The 22,697-nt window shown below is 37.3% G+C and overlaps 1 protein-coding gene across 3 annotated transcripts; it reads left to right on the forward strand.

Moving 5' to 3' along the window:
* Positions 1 to 9,408: 9,408 nt before the first annotated feature.
* On the forward strand, positions 9,409 to 12,765 carry LOC145129779 (basic helix-loop-helix (bHLH) DNA-binding superfamily protein). 3 transcript variants are annotated; one of them, XM_079064578.1, is made up of 9 exons: positions 9,412 to 9,837; positions 10,069 to 11,051; positions 11,158 to 11,388; positions 11,479 to 11,544; positions 11,632 to 11,700; positions 11,788 to 11,859; positions 11,936 to 12,130; positions 12,250 to 12,325; positions 12,394 to 12,765. In XM_079064578.1, the coding sequence occupies exons 2-9, from the start codon at positions 10,236 to 10,238 to the stop codon at positions 12,429 to 12,431; spliced, it is 1,563 nt and encodes a 520-aa protein (XP_078920704.1). In that variant the 5' UTR covers positions 9,412 to 9,837; positions 10,069 to 10,235; the 3' UTR covers positions 12,432 to 12,765. The 3 variants fall into 3 exon arrangements, 2 of the variants coding, with proteins under 2 accessions (XP_078920704.1, XP_078920705.1); XM_079064579.1 differs by having other exon boundaries at positions 9,412 to 9,717; XR_013717662.1 differs by having other exon boundaries at positions 9,409 to 11,051; positions 12,246 to 12,325.
* Positions 12,766 to 22,697: the final 9,932 nt, after the last annotated feature.

Here is a 22,697-nt window from a genome sequence, read left to right on the forward strand (position 1 = left end):
ATGTCTCAATTGATCCTCTAAGTGAGTCTTAGTACATTTGTATGTCTAAGAAGAGGAATCGAGAATTGTGGAAATGGTTAAAAATCAAGAAGTCAATCATACTTCGTTCCAATATCAAGTCTTAGAGTTATATTCCAAGATTGTGAATTGAGTGACAAGTCTTTAGTAGGTTTATAACACTCAACAAATGTGGAATTGGAAAAAGGCTTCTTATTCCTGCACATTTGAGATTGGTAAGTTGTGATGTCTTGGATAAGACAAAGACCAACTAGAACCAATTATGTGAAGTGATAGTCTTGATAAAAACTACACTAACTCTTGAATATTTGTTTTATCAAGGAATGTTTCTTGACAAGAGAATCTTATATGTCAAGGAGTCAGTGGGAGTCTTAATGGTCTTGAAAGGTTTCAAGAACAAATCAAGAGTTAAACCTAGTTGATCATCACTAGCACACAACTTGAGGTTTAAAGCCTATCGTGGATGACATACTCTTTTTCTGTGCCATTCCAATTGAGTTAATATGCATGTGAGTTCTATGAGTTCTCATTTGTATGCATAAAGGCAAGCATCTTGATCAATGGAAGGTACGTTGATATGTAAGGGTGAGTTGCTAAACTATTTGGAAGACATGGTGGGCACTCGTGTTACCATGAGGCAAGAAATCAATATTGAGAAAGTTCAGTCCATATGTTTTTGGATTTGTCGCAAACCTTCGTTTTGGCAAATTCACATGGATAGGAACACATAAATCATAAAATCTAAGTGTCACAAGGTTTCCCTCCTTCATGAAAATGATTGTGAGGAAATGCTTTCACTAAGAGAGATTTTAAGAAGATAGCAATTGTGAAAATTGTATTCTCAAATTCGATTATGATTACGACATCCCTTTTCATAGTTTGAATTGTGAGATTTAGCAATTGGTCTGAACATTTGGGACTTAGTAACATAAATTCTGAATTGTTTAGACACACATGTGAACTATCTAAGGCAAAGATGTATGAGCTTAAAAAGCTTAGATAAAGGCTTATCAAAGCATTAGGTATTAGAAATATGAACTTAAGGAATTCAATAAGCATTGTTTTCTGGAAGTTCAATTGTTTTCTGAATACATGTCAAAGCTAGTGAGAGATAAGTGTTATGCTTGTATGGAAATAATCATCATGTTAGTGGGAGCATGATTATTATGGTAAGTATTGCAAGTTATCAATATTAATTATAGAAAACAAAGATTCACTTTGCAAAGTTGCAAGGGTTGAAAAGTTGTTTTGCTATAATTAAGGGAGAGAATAATATACTTCGTTTCAAAATTCTAAAGCTTAGATCGAGAAATGTTAATAAATTAAGTCAAGGATACATAGTGCATTCTCAAAATTCGATTATGATTACGACATCCCTCTTCATAGTTCGAATTGTGGGAACAGGGCACATAAAATATTATGGCAGAAGGCTGATAAAGTATCACGACTTTATGTGAGACATTATGCATCGTGTGCAATACGCTTCAGGTATAGGATCGATTGCATATGCTATAATATTTGACCATTCTAAAATTTTCCAAATGCCTAGGGCATTAAGAGGGAAAAAGGACTAGAATCGGTTTTGACTAAAATAATTAAACAACTATCAAAGGACGATCTGAGGTTCACTGAGGATTTGTCGCTTGTGAGTAGTTGGAAGTATAGTACGGGATGGACTATATTGACATTATTATGAATAGATAAGATTCTATTAAGAATGACTTGTCATATGGCAAATATGGAAATGTTTCCATTAATGGGAGTTGGATATTAAGAAATATGTCTAGATTAGAAACTTTTATGCGAGAAGGATGTTCAAAGGAATGTACTTTGAATGTGAGACTTCACGTCTATGGAATTGTCTTGTAACAATTTCCGATAGAATACCTTGTAATTTTATTAGCCGGGTCTTGGTGACTTTTGTGCTATGACATTACGGAAGAATCATTGCATAAAATATTAGAATCTGACATATTCTAAAAGTGGCAAGAATTTGGTATTCTTATACTAATAATAAGGATTGGCGATTGTGAAATGAGTTTCATTGGAAAAGTTTTTCAAGTGATCTATTTCACAAAGTATGGACCATAGGAAACCAAAGTGTGCATGCTTGGAGCATGGGACAATTATGGTTATAATTCGAGTAATAAGTTGATTTTCTGAAACAGTAAGCAATGAATAATGAGTAATCAATATGGTGTTTAAATAAAAGTGTTTTTATTTACGCTCAAAAGTTTTGGGGCCATATAGGATTAATATTATTATTGCGTTTCACTTTGCATGTTTTGACTTCCAGAATAACTGGGTTATTCGAACCTCCACAGTCGGTCATACGTTGGAAGTAGGTATGAAGGAAGACTGTCATGAATCTGTCTGTAGATTGTCTAAGTGTTTAGACATAACACAAGTTTGCTGCAGAGTTCATGAGTGCTTTGATAAGATTAGAGTATTGGATTAAACCCACGCTCACTTGAATCACTTCATGGTTTTTTTTATCACGAGTGATTGTGAGACGATAATATTGTATATTCTTGAAACCAAGACGTGTGAGTTGTTACTTGCTGATCGGTTGCACATTGATGATAAGTAAACGCACCAGTAACTTGGTGTTATAAAACTTATTGTTGTGTGTGATTTGATTAATAGGTGCAAGCAAGCATTTGAGTCGAAGTTTATCCATTACTTTTACCCAAAGTGGGATAAAAGCGATATCTGTGGGCCTCTCGATGATTTAGTGATGACACCTAAGCGCTTGGCCAAGCCGGGACTAAGTTGATGTGTTCAATTGTAGTCTGTTGTCAGTCGTCATAAATCGGAAGTCGGGAAACAGTATAGAGAGAATGATCGAAATTCATGTCTTGTGTCTATACGATATCTTGAGAATGTAGGAATATATAATCCCTTATCTAAAGGACACGCGTATCTGATAAGATCAGAGTTGACAGCGGCTTTTGAAAGCTACGATTGTTGATCAGGTTCTAAAGTTATACAGAATAGTTATTAGACTTATCCAAGTGGGAGACTGTTGGATTAGTGTCTAAGTCCATAACTATTTTGGTATGTACTTGACCCGATTATGAGCATGGTCCTTTTGGGTTGCCTTCACCATAGCAATATGTAGGATGAATAAAGGAGAGAAAGGTTTAATTATGATTTATTAATATATTATAAGAATAATATATTAAAGGAGAAATCGTATAGTTTAATTAATATTAGTCAAGAATTAATTAAGAATTAATTTTGTGGCTAAAAGAGATTAATTAAATTAAGGGGACTGATATTGTAATTATAAGATGGTTACAAAGTTGGGCTTAGGATCCATTAGATGGCAATGGACGAATTCTATATGGAGGTCCATAAAGAAATCGTCCAAGGGCCTTCTGGAATGGTCCATTGGATTGCTTAAGGCCTAAGCAGTCAGATTAGGGTTTCCTAGTTGTAAACCCTAATAGCCTACATGTATATAAAGGACCCTTTAGCCGTTTTTGGTGCCTCCTCTCTCCTCCCTCTTCATCCAAGTTGCTTAGTGGTGTTTGTGACTCCATTAGAGGTGCAACACTTGAGGCACTAAGCTTTCTGAAGCCAATCAAAGCAAGGATTGATTGTTATTGCTATATAACAATCAAAGGTAATTACTAAACCCTTATTTCAGTTCTTATTTGATAGATCTAGGGTTTATGGCTTTGGATTATCAATTGCATGTTCATTAGACAAACTAGATCCAAAGCTATTAGGGTTTGCATGTACACCATAGGATTGATGTATTGCTCGAAACCCATCAAGTTATTCATTTCATTATCATTGTCACTTGGCTTAAGAGCCATTACACAAAGTTTGAACATACCCCTATCAGCATACCCCTTACCCACATACACACCATTTTTGGTTAACACAAGTTTATCTGACTCAAACACCAAGCGAAAACCATGCTTGTTCAACAACCAACCCGACACAAGATTCTTACGAATTCCGGGTGCATACAACACATCATTCAACGTCAGCTCTCTTCCCGACGTCATCTTCAACACAATCTTTCCAACACCTTGGATATCAGAAGTGGTCGAGTTTCCCATGAACAGCTTGTCACCATTATTTACAACCTTGAAGTTTCTGAACCATTCTCTATTTGAGCAAACATGACGGGTAGCTTTCGTATCAATCCACCACTCCCTTGGATTGGACTCTACAAGATTAACTTCAGAAATAACCGTTGCAAGATCGATGTCAGACACATCTTTGGTTATCTTCTCCACAACATTTGCCTCCTTAGCCTTCTTTGGAAGCTTGCAATTTGCAGCCCGATGACCCCGTTGGTCACAGTTATGGCAGTTTCCTTGAAACTTTTTCTTAAAAGTTCCACCTTTGGCTCCCAAGTTTGAACCCTTGCCTTTCTTTTGGAATTTTCCCTTTCCAGATTTATTCTTCCCAGAAGTTTGACCATGCTCCACCACATTAGCTTTCTCAGAAGTAAGGGTATAACTACTCTTTTGAGCTATCTTATTGTCCTCTTCAATTCGAAGGCGAACAATAAGGTCCTCAATGGACATTTCCTTTCTCTTATGTTTCAAGTAATTCTTGAAATCAACCCAACTAGGGGGTAGCTTCTCAATCATGGAAGCAACAGAAAAAGGCTCATTCAACCCCATACCCTCGGCATGTATATCATGTAGGAGGACTTGTAGTTCTTGGACTTGGGACATAACAGTTTTGCCATCCACCATTTTATAGTCAAGAAATCGGGCAACCACAAATTTCTTTGTCCCGGCATCTTGAGTTTTATACTTTTTGTCCAATGAGTCCCATAGTTCTTTGGCTGTCTTTGTTACACAATACACATTATAAAAGTGAATCAACAAGGCCATTAAGAACATAATTCCTACACAAGAAATCAGAATGTTTCCAAGCATCAATAGCAGTTAAAGCTTGCACATATCCTTCTCATTCGGGCATCCGAGGAGCCTCTTCAGTTAAGAATCTAGCAAGATTCAATGTGGTAAGATAGAAGAGCATCTTCTGCCGCCACCTCTTAAAGTTCAGTCCAGAGAACTTCTCAGGTTTCTCAGCATGATTGACCGGCATGGTCATCATTGGAGCTCCTTGAGCATTAGGAGTTCCATTAGGCTTTGGTGGTTGGGAACCTTCACTAGTAGTCATACTACAAAAGGAAGCAAATATAAAACTATTAAAGATTAAAATTCAGTAACCACTAAACTGTTAAATATTGTCTGTTTCCAGAAAGCAGGTTCTGAAAAACTGTGAAACAAAAGAAAGAATCTGAAAATTGTTTTAGAAAACAATTTCTGAAAACAGTAACAGATTATGGATGCAATAAACGTAAACAAAAAATAGAAGAAGCAGAAAATGTCTTAGAAAACGATTTCTGAAAACAGATTCCGCAATTGTTATGTAGAGAAAAAAAAATCGTTTTTATAAACACTTAAAGACGAATCAGAAACAAATAATTTTATTTTTCCAAGTTCGTTTCGCACAAACGATTTGTTTTAAGACTGTTAGGAAAATATAACCCAAAACTGTGCGAAAGAACAAAATCCAAAAAATTCTTGAGTGGGGCCTGTGTTTAACACAGTTTCCTTAAAACAAATTCACCCTATATGGGTGTTTGTTTCCCAGGATACAACAGTAGAAAGCAATTTTTCGAGATTGCCTGAACCCTCACTTGGCCCGGATGATACCTTGGTTGCAGCATGAAAGAAAAGATGAAGCAGAAGCGTAAGAGAGGAAGGGAATGATTTCGTTTCATCCGGTGTATGGAATCAGTCACATATGCACTGTATATATACTATCCAATGTAACCGATGCAATTAAAACGAAATCGTAAATGTCACAATTAAATAAGAAAATTAATCAAGAAATCAAAACCGAAAGCTATGATTAATTGCTCTTAATTCAGTTTTGTAACTGTTAACCAAAAGGAAAAAATGCAAAAAAGGTCCTTGAACTTTTCTGGTCGACCGGTGGTGCATTCGTGCACGCAGGACGCGCGCTCGCACACAAGTTCAGTAGCCCGAAGCCAATTTGGCTCGCATTTGCACCCCCTGCGTGCGCGCGCAAGAGAGAGCCTTGGTTCTAATAAGTCTTACAAAGGTAGCTAGTCTTTGTAGTTGTGCAACCTCTTAAATCTTGCTGAAATCGGTTTACAATCCATAAATCGGCACACTCACTTGAATCTTGCTGAAATGGTAACAATTTCTATTGCTTCTTGCTGAATCTTGTAACACTCAAAAATCACAAAAATTTAAAATTTTTTAAAATCAACCATTCATCATCACTGTTTATAAAATTTCAAAGTATTATTTCAAATCTACGTTTTTCCCCAAGATCTAGTGACAAACAAAAAGATGTATATGATCACGCATTTGCCTTCCCACGATCCTCAGAAGATCCTCGGAAGTACCTGAAACCACAAACTAAAGACTGTAAGCCAAAGTTTAGTGAGTTTCCCAAAATACCACCATACAACATATAATTAAACATATAACGGGTCCACGACCTCTTGGTTGGATTACCCCTGGCCCATAACCTTACGGTTGGAATGCCTTGGCCCACAACCCTACGGTTGGAATGCCCAATACATAACGGGTCCACAACCTCATGGTTGGATTACCCCCGGCCCATAACCTTTCGGTTGGAATGCCCTGGCCCACAAACTTATGGTTGGAATTCCCCGATCTGTTTACTTACATTACAAAGCAGTACAGTCTCAACCTCACCATACCATGTCGACATACACATAACAATTAACATATAATCAACAATAAATAATCATATAACCAATTAACAATCTAGCAGACAAATCCACAAATTACTACTGTATAGCAACATCCTAGATACCAGGATACATAACCAACATGGGGCGACATTGGTGCCTTCGACCCACAAGAACAGTGAGGAAGACTCACCTCACAGTTTGACGAATAGTTGAATAAGATACCGCTCCAAATACCGGCTATACGGGTCACCTAATCAACGGATAGATACCAAGGCTTAACTATAGCTTAAAATACCAAAATACCCTTACGTCAAACTGGTCAAAATCAACAAGTCAACCGAGTCAGCCCAGCCAAGTCAACCCAGCCGAGTCAACTCAGCCGAGTCAACATGGGGATGTACACGGGGCGTACTCCGGATGTACACGGGGCGTACTAACTGTCCGAGGCGTCGGTGCCAAATCTGCGTACGCGCAGCGTACCCTTCGGTACGCCCAACATACGCATCAATCCCCTTCTTAATATATTAAGAGCTTATTTCTCCAACTTAACACGTCCAAATGCAGATCCAAGGCTAAAATACCACCAAGAGTCATAAAGTTTCCAACTTTATGACTTTGCATGTCTATTAAGTGCTTAATACACAAATTCTCAACATATTAATGCCTTAAGAGACTTATTTGGTTAAGAACATGCGATGCTCACGGATCACCATATTTGGGACAAAAAATGCCCTAAATGAAGAAATGGCTAGATCTACAAGATAGAGTGATCAAGTTATGAACTTTTTACCTCCTAGAGGTTGCTAGCAAGTGGAGAATCCCAGATCTAAGTTGCTTCCAAGCTTCAAGGTCATTGCACCAACTTCTTCTTCTTCAAGAAAACTAACAAAGCACACAAATGAGCTCAAAACCACTTTTCTCATTTAGGGTTTGCTAGATGGTCGTATTCTCAGTTGGAGGTTGATTAGGGTGAAGGTCTTGGGGCCCTACAGTTGTTTAAATAGGGTTCAAACACTAAAATTTAGGGTTTGGAACCCTCGAACGTATGCCCAACGTACGAAGAGTACGCCCAACATACTAAGTCCCTCGCATGTACGCCATGCGTGCGAAGAGTACGCCCAACGTATTAAGTTCCAACTAGAAATTACAAAAATGCCACTATGGGCCATTGTACACTCTTTCTTATGTACAAGGACTAAAATGCAATATTTATTCATGCTTAGCGTTAAAATTGAAAATACATCATCATCGGGATGTTACAAATCTGAATTTGTTTGAACAGGATGGTGTATGCTCTTCTTGACGATTTTAGAAATTTGAAAATGAATTTATGGTCTTGCTGAAATTTGAATGAATGCCACATTATTTGAAATAATAACTCACAAAAGCATAATAAGTTCCTGAAATTAATGTGTATATATCACAACTCGAAATGATTGTATATATTTTACAACAATATCCTATAAAGAATGCGTGTCGATTTCATAACAATTTCTTTAAAAATCTAGTAATGTACAATTACTTCTTGGGGGATGATAAATCGCATGAAAGATAAGTATACGACACATTTTCACTCGAGTTGTCATCAAATCATGAAGCAGGTGCAAATTCCTAATTTTTTTTGGTAATATTGTTGTCTCATCTACCAGCGGCAATGATCAAGCTAATTACCCATTTGTTTCATGACATTTTAAAAATCTTTCATCTGCATGCCAAATTATATGTAAGAACCTACTTGTGAGTCTATCTTTTGCCTATCTATTTCAATAAGTCCGAGTTCCTGCAATTCACGATCCTTTTATTACATACCACATATTATAGGTCAAAGATCCAAAGTTGCACTGATTTTTCTTCTCAACCAAATGACATCTCTTAACTTGATGATCACTTAGTCACCCTGCGATGCTCTATTTCAGACAACTATGTGATTACGACCAAATTTTACCTGCTCGCAAGGTTGTTCTTCTAGACCACGTCTTGCGCGTCTTCAACATGCAACTCCCACGTGTTCGACTTCATTAACCGATGACATCTTTTGATTCAATATAATTCTGGAAAACGACAACATTCTACAACGATTCATTACAAAAACTATTATTTATATCATTACAGGAAGATTGGAAATTGAAATGTACATCCACTATCGCATAATTAAAAACGAGGAAATGTTTGAAATTTTATTAGTCTTCAAAAATTCCATATTTTTGAAAAAGACAGGCATTTGGGTTTTCTTATTATTTGATATTGAATTGATTAAGAGAATGTGTTGAATACCACATTAATTTATGTATGTACAAACTAATAAAAACTAATAACTTATATAAGTCACATAAAAACACATAAAATCTAAATAGTGATATATTGGGGATTTGCTAAACATAAAATAAAGTGGTGAAGGGGTCAAAGAATCGCACATAAAGCCACCCAATATCCTTACACTACAGAAAGTGGTGCTACACATAAAGCCACCCAACAATATACATTAACAATACGTATACTAGTATAAATGTATAATACTGGGTTGGTCCCTTTCCATATCATATTCAGTCACAAGGTACATCCATTAATGCACAACATACAACTCAGTGTTATGACACATTTGAATTTAATATCAATTCTTTATCTCTGTGGAAAAGATTTACCATAATTTTTTAACAGCTGCAGTGGCGGTGGTTAATCATCAACAGCTCTGTTTTTCATGCAGGCGTGGGCATAAATGCAGGACCTTTGCCATTAGTAAACCTTCTGTTCCAGTTTTCCTCAAACACCCATTTCTCTTTCTTCTTTCTTTCTTTCTATTATGTATATTTACTGATCTGTGAAATTTTTGTGGGGTTTCTTTCGATATCTTGAGGGGGGCTGTTTTAATCAAATTTGAAGAAAAAGATTTGGGTTTTTTTTGTTTGATTCGTCTTCAAGTGGGCAGTGAAGAGCATAGTACCAAAAGTTGCTCAGATTCTCTGAATTGGGTATCTTTTTTCGCTTCCTACTTTTGGTTGTGTTTTCCTCCGATTAGGGTTTGGTCAGAATGAATCATGAAATGAATGGAGAGGTTATTTATGATACTGAATCGATGTTCTTTTTCGTCTGTGCGTAAATTAACTACTCCCTGAACACTTTTCTGAGCTCTTTAATGAGTTTTCTTGTCATTGGAGGAGGCATCTGTTTGTGTAAATTTGGGGATTTGATTTAATTTTACGCATTTCAACTCCAATGATCCTTTCGGGAACTGTCTTGTCTATGTTTTAACTATTAATTTTCTAACCTTTTGTTTTCTTCACTCTCATAAATTTCATCTTTATTACTTCCGATTCCTACAGGTTTTCTCATGGTACAGTTTCTTTTCTATCTGCATTTAAGAAGTTGCTTTGATTTGGAGCTTTAATTCATCTGGGTTTGTTGTCTATACGCTTCGAGATTAGGGTTTTTTTTTCTTCTATCTGGGTGGTCAAACATTTTGTGATTTTGACTTATTTATTGCGATATAATGGCTGGGGAGGATGAGATTGAAGGGAGAAACAGAGATGATGATGAACAAATGCATTACAATTCCACCAATTTATCCTCAGATTGGCCGTTTAACAGTTCCAATGATCTTACAAACACATCGATGGCCATGGTTACCTCAAGCAACCCCATGAACAACAACACTCCATGTTCTTCAGCTTCCATGATCGATTCCTTTTGCCATACGCCTCCCACCATTTGGGATCACAATCCTACAAATCCTCAAAGCTTAGGAGCTTTCTGCGATATGAATTTACAGAACAATCCGACCACTTCATCATCCTCACTTGGGTTCCGAAAAGGAAATCTCCACACCCCTTCACGAAACCTCGACATGTCTTGGCCCCCACCAAATTCCGCCATTAAAAGAGGCGGTATGTTCATACCACCACCACCAGCTGCTACTTCCACCATGCTTCCTCACACTTTATCTCAATTCCCAGCTGATTCAGGTTTCATTGAAAGAGCAGCCAGATTGTCGTCGTTCAGTGCAGGTAACTTCGAAGACATGATAAACCCTTTTGGCAATGGACCTGAATCATCTTTAAGTCCTTATTCTAGTAGACCAGTTCAAGAGGGTTTTGTAAACGGGTTCAAATCGACATCTGGCGAAGGGTCTAAAGACATTCCACTTCCTGTAGACTGCGATGGAAGTCAACCCAAGAACGATGCCAGACAGGGTGGTTCTGGTTTTTCCGGCAACAATCTTCCTGGTGAAGCTGAATTTAGTGAAGGCGGACAAGATGAGACTTCAAACGAGGGACTTGGCTCAAAGAAACGAAGAAGAAGTGATCAGGTATCTCTCTCGAGTCTTGATTACCACTTTATCTTGATCAAAGATGATCTTTGACTTTGACTTTTTTTTTTTTTTTTTTTTTTACTGTTCTTATTCTAAACAACAGGATACTGATTACAACCAAGTCAAAAGATCCCCACAAACACCTAATGAATCTACAAAAAACAACACTGAAATCCAACAAATGGGTGACAAGAATCCAAATTCAATTGCTAATAAATCAAGTGGTAAACATGGAAAACAAGTATCTCAATCATCCGATGGACAAAAAGAAGAATACATTCATGTAAGGGCAAGAAGAGGCCAAGCTACCAATAGCCATAGTCTTGCAGAAAGAGTAAGACTTCACTTAAATACAGTCTTTAATACTTTAAGTCTATAGTAATTAATGAATTAATTTGAAGCATTTAATATACAATAATTATAGGTAAGAAGGGAGAAAATTAGCGAAAGAATGAAGTTTCTTCAAGATCTTGTCCCTGGATGTAGCAAGGTAAGTTACTTAAATTTATGTGAAACACAAGTCTTTTATTTATTTATTGTTTTACATTTTTCTTATTTATATTGGTTGTTTTTTAAGGTCACAGGAAAAGCTGTTATGTTAGATGAAATTATTAACTATGTACAGTCGCTACAAAGACAAGTTGAGGTATGATTACAAAAAAAAAAAAAAACATTTCTCGATTGCTAATATTCAAACATATGTTGTAAATTAAAGTTCCCTTTTTTTTGGTAGTTTTTGTCAATGAAGCTTGCTACAGTTAATCCCCGAATGGATTTTAACCTTGAAGGACTTATAGCAAAAGATGTACGACATTTTATTTTAACGTAAATCTTAATTTCATTTTTTTTAAAAATAAATGTTAATGATTTATTTTTAACAGATGCTTGAATCGCGAGGGGTGCCTTCTGCTTCGCTTGGTTTTGGTGCTGACATGGCAATGGCTTATAACCCATCACAAATGGCAATCATGCAAGGTGGAATTTCTGGTTTAGGAAGCTCATCAGATGCAGTGAGAAGAACAATTAATTCCCATTTAATGGCCATTGGTGGAGTATATAAAGATCCTACTTCTCAGGTAAACTTATACCTTTTGCTTTTCAATCTGACTTAATCTGATCTGACTCAATCAGCAACTATCAAACAGTCTTTTGGCTTAACCTATTAAGTCATTCTATCTGTATTGTGTAAAGACAGGTACCTAGCTCGTGGGATGATGAGCTTAATAACATAGTTCAAATGGGATTAAATCCTAGTAGTACTCAAAATTTAGGTATTTTATTTAAATGTAATTAACTTTTTAGCTAAGAAGAAAACTATATAATTATATTCTTTATGCAGGATCAACACCTCCAAGTCATCTGAAAGCTGAACCCTAAGAGAGATATTAGGTTTCAAGAAAAGGGTCGTCATGTAATTAATCAGTGGATATTCTTTTTGGTTAATCTCTATATAGAAAACAGCAAAAGAAGGTTGATACATATAAATCATATATAGCAGATGGGAGTCGAGTTGCTCATTAGTAAAAAAAAGAGTTTTTTTTTTTTTGCTTAAATTGTAAAGCAACTGAAATGCAGAAGTATCAGCATGTGTGTGGGGAACGTTTTATTTTGTCAAAAATCTTTGTTTAGTTTTAGTGTGTTGATGTTTGTAATCTTCAATTGTAGAACAGTTTGTTTTTGTTTTACTTGAAGATGGTGTTTTTTTAGTAAATTGTGACATGTTTTAGTTAAAAGAGTTTAATAAAGTCAAGATTTGTGTTATTAAAGAAGGTGAAAGAGAAATGGATTAGTTAGGGGGTAGGGTGTAGGCATAATGATTACGTGTTTGGATTCTTTCGTATGTATTTTACTAGTTGTATGGACTTTTTGTACAGAGAATCTTAGCGCCCAGTGCCCACTTCTTTAAAAAGAGAGGGGAGTAGTAGTAGTACTCTTTTCTTGTCTGAAAGTCTTTTCGAAACACACTGATAGTAAACAGAGTGTGTACTAATTCAAGAGACTTTGATTAGATTGACATTTCAAATTGTTACTTCAAGTGCAAATTGCAATCCATGTAAATGTGATGCATTACATTAGAGGTGCACAAATGGGCCCCCGGCCCAGCTCAGCCTTCATAAAAACAGGCCCGTTAACGCCTGGGTTTTTAAGAGACGTTTTCGGAAAATATTTTTACTTGTTTGTTTAAGTGTCATGGTAATCGACTAATTAAAGGCACAACGATTAAAACGTAGGCTTGGGTGATATAGTATGTTTATAAGAGGGAAGTACAACTATAATTTGATAATTACTACCGTTTTGGGTGTCAAACAATTTAGTTTAAGAGTACAAGTAAGAAATACATGTTTGATAATCTTTTTGTAAGTGAGAAAATGAGGGTAGTAAGTTTTCTTCATAATGGCGTACATTTTCAACAAATGATATATTCTAAGTTGATGTGAAGAATACCACCAATGCAAAAATACTTCTGAACTTTCAAGTGCTTTAAAGGGTAGCTTTAAGCTTTTGAAAACATAAAATTCAGGTGGTAGATGGTCCCTTGAATGACTCTTTTGGGTGTGAAATGCTTTACAATGCTGAAGTGGGTTGTTAGAAGTTTACAACTTAAACAATGCTCAAACACAGTCTTTGTAAACTTGAATATGCAGACTTTTTGATCCAATTGCCCGTATTTGTCTCACCCGTCCCGAAACCTCATCCATGTATTGCCCCGACCCAGTTAGCCTAGCTCAGCCTTTGATCGGTCAAGGTCAAAGCCTGGATGAACATGCCTGTGGGTCGGGCCGGGCGGTGCCTGACCCAAACCCCAATGCACAACTCTACAATACATCTTGAAAGTTCATGGTTATTATTGTCAAATGACCCTAATATTTTGGACAAATTAGATTTATTCACTAAAATGACCATGTAAAATGGTAGATACTATGTCACCACAAAACTATTTTTTATGGACTTCAGCAAAATGACCACACCTATCGCAAATATTTGTTCGCGAAGGATATATTCAACAATCCCTACCAAATAATGCTCGCTAAGGATTCACGTATCACCTTTTTCCCTCGTGAGTAGTAATGTTTTTATTGTTCCCAATGCATCGTTTAATCATGCAGTGTATTTTGGTCCATTTAAATGTTTGAAGATTCTAACTATTAGTTACTTGTATGATATTTGCAATGTGAATCTTTGCTTCTTTCAAAATTTTGGTCATTCACTATGATATCGATTCGTTGTGTTTCCACATAACAATACATGAATATGTTGTTTTCAAGTTGATATTGATAGTTGGTGTTACACCTATGATGAAGGAAAACAAGCAACTTGTAATGTGATAGGTTTTATAGGTTATAATTAAAACATGTGGCAGAAAAACTTAACCCTTCTGTAGTATCCGGGATTTTCCAGGTATTATTACGATTCATTATAATTAAGGCGTGTTGTGGTATGGGTTGGACTTGATTTTTGGGCCTTGCTAGTGGGCTGAGGGAGTTGCGTACGCGGGGCGTACAATGCCGAGTACGCCCAACGTACTCGTGGAAAGGAAGCGCGGAGGTCAAGCACGTACGCCCGACGTACGTGTGCAGATCCTTAAACCCTAAATATCATAGTTGCTCCCTATATAAAGAACATAACCCCTGTTGGTTCAGCCTCCCTTCACTCTTACCCAGCCACCACGAAAACACTAATTCCCTTTGTGTTCCCTTGTGTTCTAAAAGCCTTTTGAGAGTGTTTGTGTGTTATTCTAGTGAGAAAAGAAGAAAGGAGCTTGAAGAAGGAGCAATGATCCACCAAGAGCTTGTAGATCCAAAGGATTGACACCATTTCTGACTCTTTTGAGGTATCAAGTTCCATACTTGACCATTGTATGCTTAGATTTGTTTATTTGGGTCTTTTTTTTATGAGTTTTGGACCCCATAGTTGGGAGTGTTTGAGTATTGTTGGTTCCAGAGCTTAAGAGCTGTCCTTTTGGACTCTTGGAAGCACCTAGAGTCATAAAAATCAGATCTTGGTGGTTAAGCCAAAACCATGCAAGGGCTAGATGGTCATAAAGTTGGATTAATGGACCAAAATCATGTTTCTACCCCAACCTTGCATGCAATCACATAAAGTTCGTGACTTTATGGTCTAGGAGGTCTAAAAGGACCTGGATCTACATTTTGGACGTAAAGGCTTAATGGATTAAGTCAAGGATGAAGTCCCAAGGAAGCTGGCCAGTATGCTGGGCGTACTCCCTGGTACGCCGCGCGTACTGGGTCAACTTCTCGTATGTGGTCAAGACCAGCGTACGCATGCAGAGTGGATTTCTTGGGTTTTTGGGCCATAGAAGGTTGGGCCTGGACTTTTGGGCCTCATAGCCAACTGTGAAGCATAATTTTGGACCTGGGAATATGGAGTAGGAGTGTTGGGCCCTTGGGCCATGTTGGGCCATTTGGGATTATTTTGTTTTGGGCTAAAGACTTCGTAGAAATTACAAAAAGGCCCATTTGAAGGGTTGGGCCCAATTTGGATAATTGGGCCATTTGTGGACCCAGGGAGTCTTGATGGGCCATGGGTGCGTTGGATTCAATGCACTAGAGTGGGGTCTTTTGAATGTTCTCAAATTGGACCAAGGGGTAAAATGGTCATTTTACCCCAAGTAATGTTATAGACTCTGATTGAGTGATATGTGTCTCTGATAGCCGGGAGCCATCAGAGCAGCTGTTAGAGATTTCCTCCGCGAGATTCGACACGCAGTTTACGAGGTGAGTTATCTTCCAGTAGCGGTGGGTCTACGGCCACAATGCCGACCCACTAGTAGGAGTTGTTTGCTAGATGATTGTCTTTGTGATATTCATCTAGGTTTGCTGCTACCTGTTATGTTTTATGTGCTAGCATGATATGATGTTATGTGATAGTGGTAGTAGTAGGGGTGAAATAGTCCCCAGTTACCGGTCAAAAGGGCCGAAGGGGTAGGCCAGCACCCAGATATGCTAGGCAAGCTCACCGGTCGAGAGGACTGAAGGGGTAGGTCGGGCACCCATATATGCCTGACAATATGTATGTCTTATGATTGTATGATATGTGGTATGATGGGGGGGGGGGAACTCACTAAGCTTCGTGCTTACAGTTTTCGGTTTGTTTCAGGTACCTCTTCAGCGAAGGGGAAGGAGCTGGTGCGGTAGCTGCACATCACACTCACACAGGATTCCGCATTTTTAGATTTATGGGATTGTACTATGATTTTATTGCTACTTTATGATATGAGACATGTTATGATGGTTTATGGATTTATTTTGATATCGACAATGTTTTCAGTAAAAGATTTTATAATTTACTTAATTAAAAACGAAATTTTTGGTCTTGAAAATCGGGGTGTTACACCTTCGCATGCAACCTATTTGGATCTAAATTTGCTCTATTGAAAACAATAAACTATTGAATATCAAGAACCCTAAGAGTACCCTACTATTATCGAAAATAACAAGGGATTAGGGTTTACATACCTCTTAATTATTATAGCAAATAACCAAAGTAATTTTTTTTTGAAGCCTTTAAAGCTAACACCAAAAGCTTGACGCCTCTAATGGTTTGTACCCAAACCCTAGCAATTGAAAACTTGAGAGGAGAAAGGAGAGGGGATGATAGTTTCGGCTCTTCTTATTATACAAGTAGTGGACAAAAGTATGATGCCAAAGGACCCTATTTATAACTGATATGAAAACCTTAGAAACCCTAATTTGGAATAAAATAATATTATTTCAAATCCAGAATTATTTAGTTTCCTAATTATCCGTATTATCCATATGGAATAATCTAGAAACCCTAAGGAGCCTCCAAAGGGTTCATCCATGTAGTAATTAGATGAAATGACTTGTAGACATGAAAGCATAAGAACTCAATGGATTCCCTTCTTTGTCTGTCTGATTTTAGGGAGAAGGTGCCATTGAGTTCTTAATAATTAGAATATTTTTTTAGACGTTCATTGAAGAAGTTATAATTACTCAACAAATTTTCCCCTTCGGCCAACCCTAGGAAATTTCTAGAATTCTTCTCTTGTTCAACTATTGAACAATTACAACTTTAGTCCTTGTACTTTTAATTAATCAAATTAATCCCAAAATTAATTCCAATTAATTTCTGATTACTTATTAATTAAATAACGATATTTCTAGTTAATATATTAATCTCATAACATATTAACAAACTATTTATTTCTATTTATTAATCATATAATAAATCAATAAATCAACCTCTCTCTCCAAAAGTCATTCTGTCATTACTAGTTTTGAGGGCAACTCAAAAAGGACTTTGCTTTTAATTCAAGTATATAGCAATTTAGTTATTGGATTAGACACCTAATCCAACAGTCTCCCACTTGGATAAGTCAATAAATACAATTGCAAATATAACTTCTAAATTAAATAACAAAGTATGATTTCCAAAGCAACTGTCAGACTCTAATATGATCAGACATCGACCTTAAGATAAGTGATTAAATATTCCTTCATTCTTCAAGATATCATATGCACATGAGACATGGATTATAATCAATCTCTTATCCAAAATTTTGTTTCCCGATTTCCTGATTTGTGATGACTTCCTAAGACTATTAATTGAATACATCAATTCAGTCATGGCTGAGCCCAACACTTATATGCTTGTATCTTTTATCACTAAATCATGCATGACACCATGTTTTATAACATCATGTTACTGACATGTTTTCACAATACCAATGCACAACCGATTTGTAAATTACAACTCATATATCTCTGTTTTAAGAATAAAAGATATTATCATCTCAGAATTACTTGTGATATAATCCATGAAGTAATTCTCTGAGCTGGGTTTATCCAATACTCAAAATCCCCATTTTCTAAGTACTCATGAACATTGTAGCAAATCTTATTGCAATGTCTAACTCCTAAAGTCAATCTACAACTCAATTCATGACAATCTTGATTCACTACTTACTTCCAAAAATATGAACGACCGTGGAGTTTAGAATAATCAAATCATTCAGGAAGTAAACATGCTAAGTGAAACACACGAATAAACAATCGAAAAAGGCAGTAACCATACTCATAAATAATCTCTATTATTTAATCAGCAAAATCAATTACATTTATTTTGTTACAAGTTTCAAACTATTAACTAACTACTAAAACTAATGTCATCTCTCAAACCTATGCTCCTAGCATGCTGGTAATGCTTAACCCTACTTAGAGCCTTCGTGAAAGGGTCTATAGGATTATCTTCTGAAGATACCCTCTTTGCCAGGAGATGACATTTTTCAACTCTATGTCTGATGTAATGGTACTTTCTGTCGATATGCTAGGATCTACCATGATCCTTTGGTTCTTTGGTCAAAGCAACCGCGCCTTCATTATCACAGAAAAGTTCCAATAGCTCTTGAATGGTCAGGACTACTCCGAGATCATCGATGAAGTTCTTCAACCAAACCGCTTCCTTTTATGCCTCGCTTGATGCAATGTAATCTGATTCACAAGTAAAATTAGCCAGCGTTCCTGCTTGGAACTATTCCAAGTAATTGCTCCTCCATTCAACAAGAACACCCAGCCTGACTGAGAACAAAAGTTGTCTCGATCTGTCTGAAAGCTGGCGTCACTATATCCACTTACTCTAAATGTATCACTGCCACCAAGGACTAGAAACATTTCCTTTTTTCCTTCGCAAATACATGAAAATGTTCTTCACTGCTATCCAATGAGCTCTACCAAGATTTCCCTGAAAGCGACTAACCATGTTCAAAGCATAAGACACATCAGGGCGAGTACATGTCATAGAATACATGATCGAGCTTATAGCCGAAGAATATGAGACTCGACTCATGTCAGCTATTTCTTTATCCGTACTGGGCTTTGAGTCTTACTCAACTTGATAGTACTATGAATAGGTGGTTCCCATTTTTTTTTTTGGAATTTTCCATACTAAAACGTTTTAGTACCTTATCCAAGTTTGTACTCTAACTAAGACCAATAAGTCTTTTCTTTCTATCCCTCAAAATCCTTATCCCAAGAATATAGGCTGCTTCCCAGAGATCCTTCATGGTGAAACACTTCCTAAGCCAAGATTTCCCTTCTTGCAAGGTCCGGATGTCATTTACCATAAGGAGTATGTCATCAACATACAATACTAGGAAAGTTGTTATGCTCCCACTAGCTTTGACATATACACATGACTCATCCTCACTCCTTGAGAAACCAAATTCTTTGAATTTCTCATGGAAGCAAAGATTCCAACTGTGAGACGCTTGTTTCAATCCATAAATGGATTTCTCAAGCTTACACACTCTATTTGGAAACTTTACATGTACAAAACCCTATGACTGACTCATGTAAACATCCTCAACCAACTTCCCGTTTAGGAAAGCGGTTTTGACATCTATCTGCCATATCTCATAATCATGAAAGGGAGCTATGGCAAGAATTATCATGATAGACTTTATCTTAGCCACTGGTGAGAATGTCTCATCATATTCATGATGGGTTTTGAGTATTCTAACACTTCCTAAGTGTACATGCAACCCTAATAACCTTGGATCTATGTTTGTCTAATAATCATGGAAAGTTGAATTCCAAGGTTATATTCCTATCTAGCATACATGGGGAACATTTTTAACTTGAATGAAAGATAGAATAACTTACCTTGTTGTTGATTATGATCCTTGAAACCTTGTGAGCCTAGCACCCCAAGTGTGATGCCTCAAATGCTTCACACAACACCAAATGCAAAGGAGTAAACTTTGAGAGAATCTTACACTTGAAAAATCGTCTCTAGCCCTCTTGTTTCTTAGTGTCACCTATTTTGGTGGAGAATGGGTTTCTTATATAGTGTTGACACATCTAGGGTTACACCATGTAAACCCTAATGTGTCATGACTCTTCATTTCCATGACCCATGGGTTTGTAACTCCCATGGAGCATCCATGGAGCATCCTATGGGTGGAACCCAACTTGATAATCCATGGAGCCTCTTAGCCCACTATATAAGATATGGAAGATTTACATAATCTACCCATATATTTAATTAGTTATCTTTTGATCACTTAATTAATTCTAAATTAATTCTTGATCAAACTAATTAAATAATATTATTAATATATTAGAACTTATAATATATTAATAAACCATAAGTGTTATTTCTCTCATTTTAGTTTATCCAATTGCATGGTGCCATGCAACCCAAATGGACCATGCCGGGTCGGGTCAAGTACATACCAGAAATAGTTATGGACTTAGACACCTTATCCAACAGTCTCCCACTTGGATAAGTCTAATAACTATAACTGCAATACTTCAGGAACCGATCGGCAATCGTAGCTCTTTCAAGGTCTCTCGGAACTGAGAAGATGATGATACACCATTTAAGATAAGTGATCATAGAATCCTCTGTTCTAGATATCAGCCGGACAAATACATGGAACAATGTCTTACTTATTGTCCAGCAGTTTGTTTCCCGATTTCCGATTTGTTTGACAAAGAACTTAATTGAACACATCAACTTAGTTCTGACCGGGCCCGGTACATAGGTCAAAACAAAATCATCGAGGGGCCCAGATATCAGCTTCTAATCCAAGAAGGAACAGATAAACTTCGACTCATATGTTTGTTCTACCACTCATTGAATTATACACAAAAGCATGTTTTATAAAATCGAGTTACCAATGCGTTAACGTACAATCAATGCATAACCAACTCATAAGTAACAAATCATATCTCTAGGTTTGAAGACTTATATGATATTACCGTCTCACGATCACTCGAGATAAATTCCATGAAGTGATTCCAGTGAGCGTGGGCTGAGTCCAATGCTTAGAACTTATGAGCACTCATGAGTGTTGTAGCCATGTCCAACAACTTAGACCTCTGCAACCAATCATGACAGTCTTGATTCATACCTACTTCCGACATATGACCGACTGTGGAGGTTCGAATAATATGATATACCAAACATAATTATTCTGGAAGTCAAAACATGCAAAAAAAAAATATAGTAAACGATCGACAAGAGATAGCAACACTTTACTCATAAATAAAACACCTTTTATTCATCATCTAATGTCAATTACACTTTACAAATTTCAAGGTTATCTAACTACTAAATCTAATATCATCCTTCAGCCCTATGCTCCGAGCATGCTGGAGATGCTTAACCCGAGTCAGTCCCTTCGTGAGGGGATCTGCTGGATTCTCATCCGATGATACCCTCTTTGCCACGAGGAGTCCTTCTTCTATTCGATGTCTGATGAAATGGTATTTTCTGTCGATGTGCCTGGATCTCCCGTGATCCCTTGGTTCCTTGGCTAAGGCAACTGCACTTTCACTATCACAGAAAATTTCCATTGGCTCTTTAATAGCTGGTACAACTCGAAGGTCTCCAATGAAGTTCTTCAGCCATATCGCCTCCTTTGCTGCTTCGCTAGCTGCTATATACTCTGATTCGCAAGTTGAATCAGCCACTGTCTCTTGCTTGGAACTCTTCCAAGAAATTGCTCCTCCATTTAAGGTAAAGACCCAGCCTGACTGAGAGCGGAAATTATCCCTATCAGTCTGAAAGCTAGCATCAATATACCCTACAACTCTCAAGTCTTCACTCCCACCGAGGGTAAGGACCCAGTCCTTAGTCCTCCGTAGGTACTTGAGGATATTCTTTACCGCAGTCTAGTGTGCCTTGCCAGGGTTCCCCTGATACCTGCTAACCATGCTCAAAGCAAAGGCTACATCAGGTGGAGTACACGTCATAGCATACATGATCGATCCTACAGCCGAAGTATAAGGTATTCGACTCATTTCTGCTATCTCAGCCTCAGTACTAGGGCTTTGTGTCTTACTCAATCTGGCATTACTCTGGATGGGTAACTCTCCTTTCTTGGAGTCCTGCATGCCGAATCTCTTCAACACCTTATCCAAGTAAGTACTCTGACTAAGTCCAATTAGTCTTTTACTCCGGTCTCTCAAGATCCTTATCCCTAGAATATAGGCAGCTTCTCCTAGGTCCTTCATAGAGAAACACTTCCCAAGCCAGGACTTAACTTCCTGCAGAGTTGGGATGTCATTTCCTATGAGTAGTATGTCATCCACATACAATACCAAAAAGCTAACTATACTCCCACTAGCCTTGACATATACACAAGATTCATCTTCACTCCTAGAAAAGCCAAATTCTTTGACTTTCTCATCAAAGCAAAGATTCCATCTGCGAGGTGCTTGCTTTAACCCATAAATGGATTTCTCAAGCTTACACACTTTATTAGGGTACTCTGTATTGACAAAACCCTCTGGCTGACTCATGTAAACATCCTCCGCTAACTTTCCATTAAGGAAAGCGGTTTTGACATCCATTTGCCATATTTCATAGTCATGAAATGCAGCTATGGATAACAGAACCCTAATAGACTTAATCTTGGCCACTGGAGAAAAGGTCTCATCATAATCAACTCCCGGAGTTTGTGAGAAACCCTTTGCAACCAGTCGTGCCTTATAAGTGTGTACATTACCATCCATGTCGGTCTTCTTCTTGAAGATCCATTTGCACCCTACAGTCTTACGACCTGGTACATTCTCAACCAAGTTCCAAACTTGATTGTCATACATGGACTGTATCTCGCTGTCCATTGCCTCTTTCCACTTGGCTGACTCAGGGCCT

Source organism: Lactuca virosa, chromosome 8, assembly GCF_052849685.1.
Source record: "Lactuca virosa cultivar CGN04683 chromosome 8, Lactuca_virosa_CGN04683_v6, whole genome shotgun sequence".
Lineage (NCBI taxonomy): Eukaryota > Viridiplantae > Streptophyta > Magnoliopsida > Asterales > Asteraceae > Lactuca > Lactuca virosa.